The 17,565-nt window shown below is 44.6% G+C and overlaps 1 protein-coding gene across 4 annotated transcripts in view; it reads right to left on the bottom strand.

Annotated features, from left to right (window-relative positions):
* The window catches only part of mapk6 (mitogen-activated protein kinase 6), a 28,792-nt gene extending 16,453 nt beyond the window's left edge, over positions 1 to 12,339 (bottom strand). For 2 of the 4 annotated variants that reach the window (XM_033050198.1, XM_033050199.1), the window contains exons 1-2: positions 6,516 to 6,642; positions 696 to 1,919 (exon numbers count right to left, since the gene is read on the bottom strand). In XM_033050198.1, coding sequence (XP_032906089.1) covers positions 696 to 1,250 — 555 coding nt within the window. In that variant the 5' untranslated portion in view covers positions 1,251 to 1,919; positions 6,516 to 6,642. Of the gene's footprint in view, positions 1 to 695; positions 1,920 to 6,515; positions 6,650 to 12,123 lie in introns of those variants that run through there. The other 2 variants (XM_033050197.1, XM_033050196.1) reach the window with 2 other exon arrangements.
* Positions 12,340 to 17,565: the final 5,226 nt, after the last annotated feature.

Genomic DNA, 17,565 nt, shown 5'->3' with positions numbered 1-17,565 from the left:
AAAACGCAGAACTACACTTTCACATTGGCTTTCCAATGACAATGAAACCAATTAGGCTTGGTGAATTATGCAAAAGCAAAATTTTGGGTTTTATCAATTCCAATTAGAATAAGTAAGAGTGCCAAAAAGGCACTATTTTTAAATCAAAGGTCTGTCACAACTTTCTAAATGAGGTTAACACTACAGAATATACAAACTGCGTGTTCATTGAAACTAGAAATACCTTATTCTACATTGCCATTATCTCAATGTCAAAGAAAGTGTCTACTAGCCCTCTTAAGCCTAAACCACGATAATTTATCAATGGATTATATTACAGCTACAACAGAAAAGAGGACAAAATGCCAAATTACAATACAACTCCCTACATTTGTGAATGGAATCAGTCTTCCATCCTAATGACATTCTACATTCAGCACCTCGCTACGTTGAAACAACATTTTTGATGCACAAAAGCAAGAGCAGTGAATAAATGTTGATATTAGGAAGGTTGCACAGCTAAAATGTGCTTTACATAAACGATCCTTACAAAATGCTAGCATACGCGCTCCTCACAAGACAAATGACAGACTACTCAACCTCTTAAGCTACATTATGCACTCGCTGAACCATTTGCAAAACATCCAAACAAGGACAGCCAGCACTACTAACAACACACTATCTTATTCGTTCATGGGTAATAAATCAAAACTTACTTTGTGAGAGTAATGGGGGTCCATGATGCGTGCCAGACCAAAATCCCCTATTTTCAGCACCAGATCCTCAGTGTTAATGAAGAGATTAGCCGGTTTGAGATCTCTGTGCAGCACATTAGCCGAATGGATGTATTTTAGCCCACGAAGCAGCTGGTACATGAAGAGCCTAGCATGCTCTTCTGAGAATGGACTCTGTTCCAACAGCTTCGCTAGGTCGGTCTCCATGTACTCTTGAACAATGTATACAGAATTCAGTTCTGTGATGGCACCCACATCATCAGACATCGGTATCCCACTTGGGCCCAAGATCTCAAACACTTTCACTATGTTATCATGGTCAAGTCGTCGGATGATTTTGATCTCTCGCAAGGCATGTTTGACACTCTGTGGGTCACTCAGGACAATTTTTTTGACAGCCACTCGCTTGTCACAGTCATTGTCCACAGCTGAGAAAACCAGGCCATTTCCACCATACCCTAGTGGCTTCAAGTCCATATACCGAGCACCCAAATCAAACCCATGAATGTTCATCAAACTTCCAAACTTTTCTGCCATGTTGATAACCCTCAAGCTTTCCTCTCCTATCAGATGGCCAATCCTATGTCAAAACTAGGCTATTAAAAAAAGAAATCAACTTCCACAATAAAAAAGCTTCCTTAGAGAGCAAGCCAACCCTAACCGTTTCTTAGTTTAAATGTATTTTCTCTTTGAAATGTGTGCGCCATCCAGCCTAGATGAACAAGGTCAGCTCTGTTCCCATACGAATCCCTCCTTTAAGAATGAACAGGTTGCAGAATAGAAACTCAGACCTGACCTATGTCAGTAAAGGTTATGCTTCTAATTCAAATAAGGGCATCCCCGCAGACATTAAAAATTAAACTAAAGTTTGATTGCAACGGAATGAACTTCGACAGACAGATGCATCCAAACTACTGTTGTAAACAGATTAACATTTAACAGGGCGTGTGAGAATACATATATGTGTTATAAACCTCTATTGATATCCTCCTCATAGTGCAGATACATTCAGTGTAAGACTGGTCCTGAGCAGCGACATTCTAGAGTGCTGATAAGCACTGTTTCTTTCCTTTATAGTTATAACGTGGTCAAGCAAAGAACTTGTGGCAGCTTTCTATCTCTAAAGATGACTCTCGTCAGTGATCAGGTGGCTCCAGCTCACCGCAGTCACAATCAAAGCTATCATCCATTTTATATTTGGACAACCTGTGAACAAAGAGAGAGAAAAGTTGTTAAGTGATAGATCTTAACATTTCTTTGCATTAAACAATTATACACACTTAATTTAATCATTGTTTCTCCCTCCTTCAACTTTTCAGGAAAGAGAAAAACAAATAAGCCAATAGTTCCACGGGCTTGATAGTTTCAAAACCATGATGTAGCATATTGGAGATAGTGGATAGATACATGTACACCTTGTACAAGATACGTGCGTCAATATGCCAATTATTTTCTTGTGCGAGGTGTGGCTCTCCTATGCTTTTTTTGGTTTAACAATCACTGCATGAAGCAGTAGCAGCAATGTGCTGACAGTATCAGTTCTGTTGTAACAAACCAAAATAAAATTGATATTTATGTTTAAATTAAAAATTGAGATTTAGGCAGCAAATAAAGAAATAAAGATAAAGCAAAAAAAATTTAAGCTTACCTGCAAAACTGACTATACATTGAATTGAATAAATTTTATTAGGCAAGTATGTATACATACAAGGAATTTATCAATTGATATTATCAATTATCAGGTATATTATTACATCAATGGAATTAACATTAAAATTGTGCCTAAAATAAATCGTTTGTTGCTTATGAGTTAACTATTAAGAATAGTAAATATTCCAATTCAACATTTTGTTGTAGATTTAATAATTGGTAGAACATCTTTTTTAGAACAATGATCTATAAAACTTGCTTTTTTTCTTCTTTTTTTTAAAAACGGACCTTAGAGAATTCAAACTTTATGAAAACTTTGGGCTTATAACATTCCACAAAGCACAGTATAATAAAAGTTTCTCAAAGAGTGCAGAATATGTTAACCCTCCTCAAATTGCCTTCTGACCTAAATGCCTTAACTAAATGTCACTTAGATGTCCAGCTTTAAGTCAGTTCGATAGTTGGAGCTTTAATCTCAAATAGGGAGAAGTTGAATTTAAAATTCTGATCCCCTCAAAATTCCCAGCCACCAGTGAGAAATGGTGATTTTGATCATAAATTAAGATAGTATTTCAGATAATTTGCAGATACCTTTCCGTTTAAATGCCACAGACATTGAGAGTGGGAAGTGGTGAAGGATGATGATAGCGGATCAGGGTTAGTAAGAGGGAAAGTCAAAGGATTTTTTTTTTAAAAAAGGTCAAGTAAACACTTGCTTGGAAGATAGAACACAAACAGCTGGAGTAACTCAGTGGGACAGGCAGCATCTCTGGAGAGAAGGGATGGGTGACGTTTCGGGTCGAGACCCTTTCTCAGACTAGTCTAGAGATACAGTATGGAAGCAGGCCCTTCGGCCCACCATGACCCGAAACGTCACCCATCCCTTCTCTCCAGAGATGCTGCCTGTCCCACTGAGTTATTCCAGCTTTTTGTGTCTATCTTCGGTTTAAACCAGCATCTGCAGTTCCTTCTTACATGCTTGAATGGGATGAGTGTCAATTTATTCAGATGAGCTAAAGTGGTGATCTCTGACATATACTTCCCACAAAAAATAATCAGTATTACTCTAAAGTTTGAAAAATGTTTCAGAGTTAGGTAAAATGCTCATTCAGTTAAAGAATTATTTAGGACGTAATAGACAACAGCTTCCGGTTTCAATTTGCTTATCAAAAAGGTAAGCAAGTACTGAGAAGGAACAGCACCTGCACTCAAGGTCTTAATGTTAAAAAAACATTCATTGGAAAAAAACACACTAAAATGGTGGCAAAAAGGCTGTAAATGCTTTTGCACATACTTGCAAACTTTGAATAGTAATGCAAATGTTTTGCATATATAACCAGAATAAAATATTTTTTTACATGGACTTCTGGTAAACATATCACTCTGGGTTTAATTCCATTGTTATAAGATCCTCATAAATCAACCTTGTTCTAGGATTACGTGGTTTATTTTACATAAATGAAAATCAGGTGATTATTCTAAATGATACTCTAAATTAACCCACACAGAATGTTCAAAGTGTTGATATACGCCCAATACAAAACTTCAATTTAAAATTCAATTACTTTCAAAGTTTTGCCATTAATTGTTGCAATCAACTAAGGAAACTTCAGACTATCCCCTGTTGAACTACTCACTATGACATACAGAACAAATCAAAACAATCACTGGATGGTATAACTTATTGCAGTTCAATACTATTTATATAATACCCATCCAATATCAACCTCTGGGGATGCAACTATAACTGTGCATATTTTCTACACCTCAGCCCAAACTTTAGCCTCTGATGACATTACCAACACAATTATGCACATCGTTGCTTTAACTACAAACTTCACATTAAATAATAATGCAACCTTAATCCAAAATTAGACACAAAGTCAAGCACTGGGAATCCTAATACATCTACCATGACAACTACCACCAAAAGGCAATTTCACCAGAATGAAATAGATCTACACCAGTTCAAAAGTAAAACAATGAAACTCTAAACAAAACCAATGAGATATTGGTCGAGGAATTTATATACAAAAATTTGCCAATGTAATAAAAATAGTGACTACTCTTTGTTCAGATTTCATCAGTAAATTCCAAACTTAATTTACCTTACATTCTCTTAATATCTGAATAACTCACACTGACAATGTTTTGTCTAAATTGTTAAACCAAATATTTACTCATTTTTTAAGCTCAATAAAGGGGAAAATGGCAAGCAGTTACCTCGTTTGCACTAAAGGATCGTCCAACAAAAAATCCCCCCCACCAACTGGAAATTGATTAAGTGACGCAAAAGTTTCCGAGCACTTTAATTTAAAAAATCGAGACGCTGATAATCCAAACGGAACTACTGTTCTGAGAATTATTTCTAAAGATAACTATACAATTATGCCCGCAAAAATGTATATTGGTACGTCTGATAAATTCTGCGACTGAAATAATTAGAGAACTTAAATAGTTCACTTCGAAACACGTAACGCGAGGAATCCCATTAAGCAAAGGAATTACCATCTAAACCCGGCGTTAGTATGACAGGAAACCGCAACTTGCTCGAGAAAAAAAACCATGCACGTCACATGAAATGGAGCCACGTCGCAGTTTGTGAACAAGACTATTTTACACTGAGATATCGCCTCTGGGAAATGTTACTCACTGGCCTGAGAGATCTTAAAGTTTAGCTTTCACATGACAAATTGGCAGCGTGGGCGGGGGGGTGTAAACCTAAAAATGAATCGATAAACTCAATGTTACGGAGTCATCGCTACCGTGAAAAGTTACAGTAATTCCTGGCCAATGCCATCTCCAAAGAGGAAACTCAAAGCGGTTAATTATTGCAAAAACATATTAACTTTAATTTTATGATAACTATTAACTATAATTTAATAAAGACCGATGCACATGTTTAACAGTGGTTAAAAACGGGTATTTAAAAAAGGCAGGAATGTTAAATGAACAGGATGGTTCAGAAGAGGGTTCTAAGAGCAGATGTACATTTCTGCAGCACTTGTGTGGCGGAATAATGGGAGAGCCGCCGGCCGGGGAAACACACAACACTCACACCAATGGTTGTGGTTGCGTTTTCTGCCTGTCTTACTGCAAGGAGAGGTGGTTGCACTTTGTGACACTGCAGCCATCCAAAGGTGAAGGATCTTTGATGCAAACGCCCGCAGGTGAAGTTACAGCCCCAGGTCCCGCCTCCCGCGCACGCCCATTGGCCAGAGGGGGCCTCACAGCCCCGCCCACCGGCCCGGCAGCGCCTCTCACTGGCCATTTGACCCGTCAATCACACGCCCCTCCCCCCCTCTCCAGCGCCACACACAGAGGCGGCGGAAAACAAAAGCGGCCTCGTCCGTCTCGCCGGCCCAGGTGTGTCGGGTCGTGCGGTGCCAGGCCAAGCCGGCGGTACAGCGCTCTCCCCACCCACCCACCCCCCTCTCCCGGGGACGGCGGTACAGCGCTCTCCCCATCCACCCTCTCCCGGCCGAGCGGGGACGGCGGTACAACCGTATAATGAACGCTCTTCCCCTCTCACAGGGCCGGGGGCGTGAGGGAGCGGGGTAGAGGGTGATGGAGCGCGACCATGGGGCCGGGAGGGTGAGGGTAGAGGGTGAGGGAGGGGGGTGGGGGGTGAGGTGGGGGTGAGGGAGCGCGACCATGGGGGCCGGGAGGGTGAGGGAGCGGGGTGGGGGGTGAGGGAGCGGGGTGGGGGGTGAGGGAGCGGGGTGGGGGGTGAGGGAGCGGGGTGGGAGGGTGAGGGAGCGGGGTGGAGGGGCCGGGAGGGTGAGGGAGCGGGGTGGGGGGGTGAGGGAGCGGGGTGGGAGGGTGAGGGAGCGGGGTGGGGGGGCCGGGAGGGTGAGGGAGCGGGGGGGGGGGTGAGGGAGCGGGGTGGGGGGTGGGGGGGCCGGGAGGGTGAGGGAGCGCGACCATGGGGCCGGGGGGGTGAGGGAGCGCGGCCATGGGGCCGGGAGGGTGAGGGAGCGGGGTGGGGGGTGAGGGAGCGCGGCCATGGGGCCGGGAAGGGAGCGCCGTCAGACAAAGGAAAGCGCGGCCTAGACTCCCGGAGCGCCTCCACCGCCGCCCACACGGCGCCCTCACTTCCCCCATCCCACCCCGGCCCGGCCATGACCACCCTACTCTCCGGCCTACACTCACCCCACGTCCCGGCAGCATGAGGAGAGGAGAGGGCAGAGTGTGAGGCGGCGGCAGCTCCGCTCGATGGCAGCGCGCGCTCGGGTGAAGAGCCGCAGCGCCCGCCTCCCGCCGCGCGTCACCGCCTCCCGCCACGCCCCGCGCGCCCCCGCCCAGCCGGCGGGAACTTCAAAACCCCGACCCGGCTTTAAAAAACTACAGCTTCAACTTAAACACGATCATAGCAAACTGTATCTTAACGTGGTCGATGCCACTATATATCTTACCACGATCATTGCAGCTGTAGCTAAACATGATCGTTGCAATTATATCTTAACACGGTCGTTGCAGTTGTATCTAACCGTGCCCATTGCAGCTATATTAAAAAAAACAGTTTTTATCCACGAGTAGTTGCTCTACTCAACAGCCAAATCCCTTTGATCTGGTATTTTGTTGGTTCACATGCTTGATCAATGGTGTTTTATCATTAATGTTTTATTATTATTAATGTTTAGTGTTTTGAGCCATTCGTAACTGTCACTATGTCATGCTGTTACTTGTGGGCGGAGCACCAAGGCAAATTCCTTGTATGTGTGTGTCCTTGGGCAAGACACTTCACCCACCTTTGCCTGTGTGTGTGGATGTAATTATGTGAAGCACTTTGGGGTCAATGCAAGTTGACTAAAAATGTGCTATATAAATAAAGAAATTTAATTTAATTTATGTGAATACTTGGCCAATAAACTTACTTACAGCTAACAATGGCCTGTTGCCTTTATCATCGTTACTTTTTTGCATATCTTTCTCTCATTCTTCTTTATCTCTCTACATCATCCCATATAACTCTCGTTTCCCTTATCTCTAACCAGTCTGAAGAAGGGTCTCGACCCGAAACGTCACCCATTCATTCTCTGCCTGCCAGTCCCGCGGCGTTACTCCAGCTTTTGGGGTCTATCTGCTGCTCTGAGCTGCCCATCGTAGCTAAATCTAAATATGATCATTGCAAACGATAATCTAAATATGCCCACTGCAGCTGTATCTAAACTTACCGTTGCAGCAATATCTAAACATGCCTATGGCAACAAAATGCTGGAGTAACTCTGCGGGAAGGCAACATCTCTGGGGAGAAAAAATGAGTGATTTTACGCGTATGAAGAAGGTTCTCGTCCCAAAACGTCACCATTCCTTCTCTACTTCCTACACCTGCCCATTGCAAACTATATCTAAACGTGTCCATTGCAACCATATATGAAAGTGCTCATTGCAACTATATCTAAACGTGTCCGTTGTAGCTGCACCGAAACGTGCCCACTGCAGCTGTATCCGAACTTGCCCATTGCAGCTCTATGTTAACGTGCCCGTTGCAGCTGCATCTAAACATGCCGATCACACCCACGTCAAGCACAATCCAAACACCCCGCCCCAAAGTGGCGATCACTTGCATATTTTAAGAGCTCCCGAGAGAACGAGTGCATAATAAATAGGTAAAGAGCAAAGTTTAAGCAGGCATACGCCAAAGGTTCAGTGGGTATGTGGCAAGTATTAAATAGGCACATAGTAAAGATTAAATATATAGTATAAAGATGAAAAAGGTAGCGAGCAGGATCAAACAGGTATATAGCAAAGATCAAATAGCTATACAGTAAAGGGATAGAGCAAAGATTTAAATAGATTTTCAGCATCTGTCGGGGATTCAATGCGCTTCTGTGAGCATCCGATGGAAAATATACAGCTGAAAAGTTTCAATGGAGAGCAAATTAGTTCTGCTTGGATCACGAGGCGTTGCTGTTAAATGGGGATTGATCTAAACAACGGCCTTTAACCTCCCTTTGTGCAATCGGAGGTGTGGCTGCCTCTCACCTTCTGACCAGACTGCAAAATCGTTTCTGCCCTGACCCGGTCTTATGCTCACCAGAGGCTCTCCGTACATTCTATACACTTACAGTAATAAATCCAGTTGGAACTCGTTTCATTACGTGCCCGCTGTTATTTCCCTATCGCACGACAAAAAAATGAGAAAGTAACACATTACCATAGTAACTCCGGGTACAATAAAGTGACCAAACAATGCATTGCAAGGTATTGTTTTTAAAGTCGCATGGTAATTTGACACGGCTCACGTCATGGTACCCGCTGCAGATTGTGGCATTTAATTTAGTCATGGCTATCACGGGATTGTACCTAGAGTTGCTGCTCTAAATACAATGGACATCAAATCACATTCTTGAACGAAAGAAGCGCACCCTGTTTCAACTATTTCAGAAATTAATTAATTATATCCGCGCTACCGTTCTTCGGTTATATTGCAATGTAATGAAAGGGAAGCAACGAGCAGATCCAATCCTCCCCTCCCTTTCCCGTCACCTTGTTCCTTCCCCCTCTCCATCCGCTCATCACACACATCTCTATTCCGGATCCCACATTTCTCTCTCAACCCCCTCCGCTTTCCAACTATTCACCACCCCACCCCCCTCCCTTTCTGTTTTTACATTTCACTCCCCATCTTCTCAGATTCCACCATTTCCAACTTTTGTCCCTTCCCTCACCCCACCCCCTCACCCCAGCCCAACCTCTTTCCCTCCTCACCACTTTCAGCTTTACCCAGAGACTAACTCCATCACTCCTTGGTTTGCTTGTCCCTTCCCACCCCCAACACTCTCCCTCCCAGGCACTTCCCCCCACAACCTCAGGAGGTGCAACATCATGTATAACATCCTGAGGGGAATAGATAGGGTGAAAGCTCAGAGTCTTTTACCCAGGGTAATGGAACCAAGAAAAAAGGACATAGATTTAAGGTGAGAGGGGGAATGATTGATTAGGAACTTAATGGATGGGGAATGTGTCGAAGGATATGGGCTAATCACAGGTAAGTGGGACTAGTATAGATGGGGCACCTTGGTTGGCATGAGCAAGTTGGGCCGAAGGGCTGTTTCCATTCTGTATGATTCTATGACAGAGGGGCAGCCTTTTCACTCAGATGGTGGACAGTGTATGGAACGAGCTGCCAGAGAAAGTAGTTAAGGCAGGTACCACAACAGCATTTAAAAGACACTTGGACAGGTACATGGATAGGAAAGGGTTAGGGGAATATGGGGCAAATTCAGGCAAATTAGTAGTTTAGGTGGAGTATCTTGGGTGGCGTGGACAAGTTGGCTGAAAGGTCTTTTTCCATGCTGCATGGATTCCATGGTCCCAAACAACCATTCTAGACGAGACAGAGCTGTGCCTTCACCTCCTCCTACCTCATCCTTTGCGTTTGGTGCTCCTGATTTGGCCACCCCAACATCAGTGAGGGCAAGCCTAGATTAGGTAACCTTCACCGAACATGCACTCAGTCTGCTGAGGCTGTCTGGATCTCCCGCTTTCTAAACCATTTCAACTTTCCATTCCCTTACTGACATTTGATTAGTACAGGTGATGGAAGTTATGGGGCGAAGGCAGGAGAATGGGGTTCGGAGAAAGAGATAGATAAGCCTTGATTGAATGGTGGGGTAGACTTGATGGGCCGAATGGCCTAATTCTACTCCTATTCCTTATGACCTTTCTGTCCTGGGCCTCTTCCATTGCCAGAGAGAGGCCACACACAAACTGGAGGAACAACACCTGATATTCCACTTGGGTAGCTAACATCTCATTGGTATGAACATTGAATTCTCCAATTTCAGGTAAACTGCCCTCCTCTTTCCTTCTTATGTACCTAGAATCATGCTCCACGCACACACCTTCATCCACTCCTCCTGCCCACTCACCTAGTTGCTTTCCCCTCCACCACTTCCTCCATCCATTCATTACTCAATTCCCTTTTACAATCCCCCACCAACCCTCCCTCGGGTTCTATGTTTCACTCTCAACCTTCCTTTCATACCAGATAATTCCATATGCATCCCTTTTGTCCTCTCCATTTATCACCTCCACCCTTGGTTACTATCTCCACCCATCTCACCCCCTCACCCCCCCCCCCCCCCCCCAACTGACTCATCTGCCTATCAATCTTCCCATCACTTGCCAGCTCTTCACCCACCCTCCTCTCTTTCTCCCAGCTCTCTCCTCCACTCCATCGGTCTGAAGAGTCTGATGTGGTAGCCTCACAGTCCCACCCCATCCCGTACCCCAACCCCTTTCTCTACCTCACCCCTTCTACCCTGGTGCATGCGCATTCCTCCCACAATCTCACACTACCCCAGTCACCCTGCACCATCCCCCTCCTCTGTATGCTCATCTCCATCCCCACTCCCTCTTCTCCCCTCTCCCATCGGGCAAAAGGTATAGAAGCGTGAAAACGCACACCTCCAGGTTCAGGGTCAGTTTCTTCCCACCTGTTCTCAGGCAACTGAACCATCCTACCAACAACTGGAGAGCGGTCCTGAACTACAATCTACCTCATTGGAGACGCTTGGACTATCTCTGTCTTTGATCAAACTTTACTGGCTTTATCTTGCACTAAACAATATTCACGTTATTCCCTTTATCATATATCTTTACACTGTGGATGGCTCGATTGTAATCATGTATTGTCCTGGTTAGCACGCAACAAAAAGCTTTTCACTGTACACATGACTATTAACTAAACTCATGAGTCCCCCATTTCCCTTTAAACCCGGTCTTTCCACTTCCTCTGGCTCCTTCTACCTATATTCCACTCCCCCCCCCCCCCCCTCATTTCACCTCTAGCCTTTGTCACTTACTCTGTCTGCCCATGTGCCAACCAAACCGCCTCACCTGTATCTACCTATCATTTGTCTGGCTTTGACCCACTCCCACCTCGCTTTTCTAACTTTCTCCCTCAGACTACAATCAATCTGAAGAAAGGTCCCGATCCAAAACGTCATCTGCCCATTCCCTCCACAGATGCTGCCTGGCTCGCTGAGTTCATCCGGCACTTTTGCTCAAGATTCCAACATACATGTATGCAATCTCGTGTGCCTTCTCTGAATGAGAGCTTGCTTTAGCAATTCAACATCATTTACGTTCGGCGTAAATGCAACCGCGTTGTAGTTGTACCACAAAGGCTAAAACAAAAGGTCTGATTTTGCTACCAAAATTAATTAATTGTAAAATGCTTTCTGCTAAGTAGCATTATTTATAATCGATCGGCTCAGTATTGTGACATGGGTATTTTGGGACACAATGAAGAGGGGAACAAACCCCCCCCCCCCCCCCCCCATCTCAAATATACATTGAATTATCTTGCCAAAGTCTGGAAAATGGGCAACTGTAAGACGATTACTAAGTAAATATTTGTGGTTCAGGTAAATGCACTGACAATTTAAAGTTGATAGGACGATGCCTGTCAAATTTTCACCTTGAATATTTCCAATAGGGGTAGTAGTAAGTACAAAATCAAACAGGACTGCAAAATGAAATAGTCTGTCAAGATTATCGATATTCTAATTGTCCACCTGGCCAGACATCAAATTGTAACTCTAATTGATTTCCAAGCGGCGATAAGTGCAGAGAAAATAAAATAAGCTAGGCGCATTAATTAGCCTCAGTTAGACAGACGCAGGCAAGAACAAATGTACAGCACCTACAACATTGTTATCCAACACCTAGCCCACGGAAGCCAAAAGTCTACGTGTTCCCCAGTCAAATATCTAAAAAACCGGCAAGTTCTTTTAATGAAAGACCTTACCATGTTTGGCGTTTGACAGCGTGCGGCAAGTGCTGGCTTCTATTTACTAATCAAACGGCCGAGAGAAATGGACCACGTTTCCAATCGCTGATTGTTTAATCTATGTACTTTTTCTTTCCTCTCCTGCACTCATTTAACATACGTCAGATCCCATTCAGTGCCGGTCGAATTTAAATTGCGCTTGCATGCGGTTCTGCTGGGTAGGTCGGAGCAAAGAGGAGGAGGCGGCGCTTGTATCGGTTTCAGTGTCAATGTCATTTCTAGTGTCAACTTGCAATGACGCATCGAGCTCGCAAACAGAGGCAGGGCCCACATTTTCTAGTCTTGCACAATGACCAGCGCCGGGATAAAAGACGAAACACGGAGAGTTTGTTTTGTAAATGAACGTTGAGGTCGGGGTAAGGGGGTGGGAGCGATAAAGTTTCACCTCCCCCCCCCCCCCTCCGACCTCTTCTCAGGGACCCACAGCCGGCCGGCACTGCAGTTATTTATTTCTCGTTTTATAGGTCAACTCTCGAAACCCGCGACCCAATGTCTGGAATTACCCGAGTCCGATCATGTTTCATGCGCGGGTACTTTCTAGTCAAACTGTGCGAGATATATTCCCCCCTTCGCCGGATATAAATAATCTAGTTATCTAGGAGTTTCCGTAAATTCAGTTCCACTTTTTTTTTAAACGCAGCATGTAGATTTAGATCATTGACTACGGTGTGTAACACACACACACAGTGAGGGTTTGGCGCAGAGGCAGGCGACTGTGCTGAGATGCTGCTGAATCTTAAGCTGCATTTGTGGCGCAGCTAACTAAGAACCAACTGCTCCAGTATCTTTGCTTAGAACCGTGTATTCTGCAGCTTGGCCCGTCGTACAGCCCCGAGAGTGTGCACCGAGACCCGGAATACACTTCAATAACCGCAGCAGTTTATATGTCAAGCAAGCGGCGAGGATAGACACGACAATGCTGGAGTAACTCCGCGGGACAGGCAGCGTGATCTGTGGAGTAAAGGAATGGGTGACGTTTCCGTTCGAGACCCTACTTCAGACACGAAACGTCACCCACCCCCTTCTCTCCGGAGATGCTGCCGTCCCGTTGAGTTACTCCAGCAATTTTGTGTCTATCTTTGGTTTAAACCAGCATCTGCAGTTCCTTCCCGCACAAGCAGCTAGGGTTATCCGCTGTTTCTGTCTCTCTCTACCAGCGATGTGTGGGGAAGACAGTGGGTCACTCCGTTCCCTTCACAGATTATTGTTGGCAGAGTCATCTGAGGTTTTATCCAAGAGTGCGTCATTGTCAGATGTACCGGCGGCAACGGAGCCATGATTAGAGTCATACAGCACGGAAATCTGAGGAAGGACATTATTGCCATAGAGGGAGTGCAGAGAAGGTTCACCAGACTGATTCTTGGGATGTCAGGACTGTCTTATGAAGAAAGACTGGATAGACTTGGTTTATACTCTCTAGAATTTAGGGGATTGAGAGGGGATCTTATAGAAATTTATAAAATTCTTAAGGGGTTGGACAGGCTAGATGCAGGAAGATTGCTCCCGATGTTGGGGAAGTCCAGGACAATGGGTCACAGCTTAAGGATAAGGGGGAAATCCTTTAAAACCGAGATGAGAAGAACTTTTTTCACACAGAGAGTGGTGAATCTCTGGAACTCTCTGCCACAGAGGGTAGTCGAGGCCAGTTCATTGGCTATATTTAAGAGGGAGTTAGATGTGGCCCTTGTGGCTAAGGGGATCAGAGGGTATGGAGAGAAGGCAGGTACGGGATACTGAGTTGGATGATCAGCCATGATCATATTGAATGGCAGTGCAGGCTCGAAGGGCCGAATGGCCTACTCCTGCACCTAATTTCTATGTTTCTATGTTTCTATGAAACAGGCCCTTCGGCCAAATTGGTCCATGCCAACCAAGATGCCTCATCCCCCATGCTAGTACCATTTACCATACCAACCAAGATGCCCTATCAACGCTAGTCGCGTTTGTCCCATATCCCTCCAAATCTTCCCTATCCATCCACCTGTCCAAATGTCTTATAAATGTTGTCACTATACCTGCCTCATCTGGCAGCTCGTTCCATATACCCACTACCCTCTATGTGAAAAAGTTGACCCTCAGGTCCCTATTAAACCTTTCTGCCCCTCACCTTAAACCTATGTCTGAAAGGTAGAAACAAGAAACTGCAGATGCTGGTTTACCAAGGAAAGAGCTAAAATGCTGGAGTAACTCAGCATTCCTGGAGAATATTGATAGGTGATATTTTGGGTCGAGGTCCTTCTTTCAACCTATGTTCTCTGGTTCTAGATTCCCCTATACTGGGTAAAAGACACAGTGCATTCACCTTGTTTATTCCTCTTATGATTCCACGTAACCCTAGAAAAGTCTTACCTGCTGCTGCTTTACAGGCCAATTAACACAATAATATACAGACAAATACATAACAATCAGTAATACAATATATTAGTAGCAGTAATACTAGGTAACCTGATCACTATAATGCAGAACCAAAGTCCGTAGAAGATCATATTTGCTGAGGTTAGTGTTGTGCAGTGTTCAAGAGCTTGATGGTTGTTGTGCAGAAGGAGTTCTTGAAGCTGGTTGTCACGGTTTTCAGGCTCCTGTACTATTCTCCCGATGATAATAGCGAGATGAGAGTGTTGCCAGGGTGATGTGCATCTTTGACGATGCTGGCTGCTTCTTTGAGGCAGCACCTCTTGCAGATCCCTTAAATGGCGGGAAGATCAGTACTTGTGATGGACCGGGCAGTGCCCACCACTCTCTGTAATCTTTGTTCCTGGGGGTAGGTGTTACCGGTAGAACCAGGCCGTGATGTAACCAGTCTGCATGCTCTCGACTTGCAGAAGTTTGATTGAGTGTTCGGCAACATACCAAAGCTATATTTAAGAGGGAGTTAGATGTGGCCCTTGTGGCTAAAGGGATCAGGGGTTGTGGAGAGAGGGCAGGTACAGGATACTGAGTTGGATGATCAGCCATTATCATATTGAATGGCAGTGCAGGCTCGAAGGGCCGAATGGCCTACACCTGCACCTATTTTCTATGTTTCTATGTTTCTCCTAAATCTTCAAAGATTTCTTCAAAAATCTTGTTTTTTTCTGATTAATATTTGTTTATTATCTATTTTGGGTAAATGCTAGTGTTAGTACCACAACTGGAAAAATGTGTCATTGTCACAGGCATGTAAACAGGGCTTTTGGCCCATCAGGTCCATGCAAATCATCTACATGAATCCCATTTATCAGTACTTGACCCATCCTCATCCATGCTTCGATGTTTCAAGCACTTGGCTAGATACTTCTCCACTTGTGTTCAGCCCCATTACTCAATGTTGGGTGCTGGTGAATGCAGCGTTATGTCTTTCCCCAGCTAAAGTAGGGATTTCAAAGGAATCTAGGTTGATGCTACAGTGGATTCTGAATGCATTTGACAGCGCAACTCAGAAACTAGAGACTCCTGAGTAAAGAAGTTGGAAGGTCATGTTGCAGTTGTATAAGACGTTGATGAGGCGGCATTTGGAGTAAAGATAGACACAAGAAACTGGAGTAACTCAGGCAGCATCACTGGAGAGGAATGGGTGATGTTTCGGATCGAGACCTTTCTTGTATGCAGTTGTATAAGACGTTGATGAGGCTGCATTTGGAGTAAAGATAGACACAAGAAACTGGAGTAACTCAGGCAGCATCACTGGAGAGGAATGGGTGATGTTTCGGATCGAGACCTTTCTCCAGAACCGAAACATCTCCCTTTCCTTCTCTCCAGAGATGCTGCCTGTCCTGCTGAGTTACTCCAGCTTTTTGTGTCTATTTTCGGTATAAACCAGCATCTGCAGTTCCTTCTTACGCATTTAGAGTATTGTGTTCAGTTCTGGGCACTATGTTATAGGAAAGATGTTGTCAAGCTGGAAAGGGTGCAGAGAAGATTTACGAGGATGTTGGCAGGACTCGAGGGCCTTGAGCTATAGGGACAGGTTTAGAGGGAAATGGGTCAAACGAAGGCAGGTGGGACTGGTGTAGATGGGACATGTTGGTCAGTGTGGGCAAGTTGGTCCAAAGCTCCTGTTTCCATGCTGTATGATTCTATGAGTCTTTGACTTTATCTGTAATGTGACTGCTCAGCTGAGATGGGACTAAAGGGAATGTGACCTTCTTCTCGTTTGTCAGTGGCAAATTCCAGCAGTAAGTTATGCCTGTTATCTACAGGACATGAATAACCAGTTCTCCGTGATACCATACTTCCAGCTGGGCCCGGTTCTCTGAGAACTGAGATCATTTCGGGTCGATACCCTTCGTTCTTGACCCAAAACATCGCCTATTCCTTCTCTCCATAGATGCTGCCTCACCCGCTGAGTTTTTCCAGCATTTTTGTCAGGAGTGTTTCATTGTCATATGTACCAGCAGTGGAACAATTACATTCTTGCTTGCTGCAGCTTAACAGACCTGAAAATGTAACAACACAACAAACAAATATGTACTCATCAATAACACAAACCGTAATACTAGGTGAACATAATAGTGTAAAACCGAAGGGCGGCACAGTGGTTCAGTGGTAGAGTCGCTGCCTTACAGCGACAGAGACCCGGGTTTGATCCTGACTATGGGTGCTGTCTGTATGGAGTTTGTACCTTCTCCCCGTGACCGCGTGGGTTTTCTCCGGGTGCTCCAGTTTCCCCCCACACTCCAAAGGTTTGTAGGTTCTTCGGTAAAGATTGTGTATCATATGTGTGAATATGTGTCAGAGGTTGCACCTGTTAGATGCCTGCCAATGTTGTCAATGGCTCTCACCTGCACTAGAATTAAAATACCTATGAAGGATTCCATGTGTCCTGAAAGGAATCTGATTTCAAACATTTTGATTGAAATATTAAGGGCACTTTCAATTGAACTTCATGTACTCACAGAAGAAAACTCTTTTGAATCACTCAGCAGGTAGCCGGAGAATACAATCTAACTAATAGACTTACAGAAGGCAGTGTTTGATTGATATTCAGGAGAAACCATTCCATTTTCACTGTTTCCTTGTTGATTCAGATTTATTTTCCAGCTGTCAACACCAGGATTAGGATCTTTCCAACTGCATCACAGCATTACCTCCCATTTTTAATGTCCTCCCAAAAACAAACGTTCAGGTTAGTTTAGAAACATAGAAACTTAGAAAATAGGTGCAGGAGTAGGCCATTCGGCACTTCGAGCCTGCGCCGCCATTCAATATGATCATGGCTGATCATCCAACTCAGTATCCCATCCCTGCCTTCTCTCCATACCCCCTGATCCCGTTAGCCACAAGGGCCACATCTAACTCCCTCTTAAATATAGCCAATGAACTGGCCTCAACTACCTTCTGTGGCAGAGAATTCCACAGATTCACCACTCTCTGTGTAAAAAATGATTTTCTCATCGGTCCTAAAAGACTTCCCTCTTATCC

The sequence above is a fragment of the Amblyraja radiata genome, chromosome 34, assembly GCF_010909765.2.
Source record: "Amblyraja radiata isolate CabotCenter1 chromosome 34, sAmbRad1.1.pri, whole genome shotgun sequence".
Taxonomy (NCBI): domain Eukaryota; kingdom Metazoa; phylum Chordata; class Chondrichthyes; order Rajiformes; family Rajidae; genus Amblyraja; species Amblyraja radiata.
The sequence above is the reverse complement of the archived record's forward strand: the minus strand, read 5'-3'. Positions and strand labels throughout refer to the sequence as shown.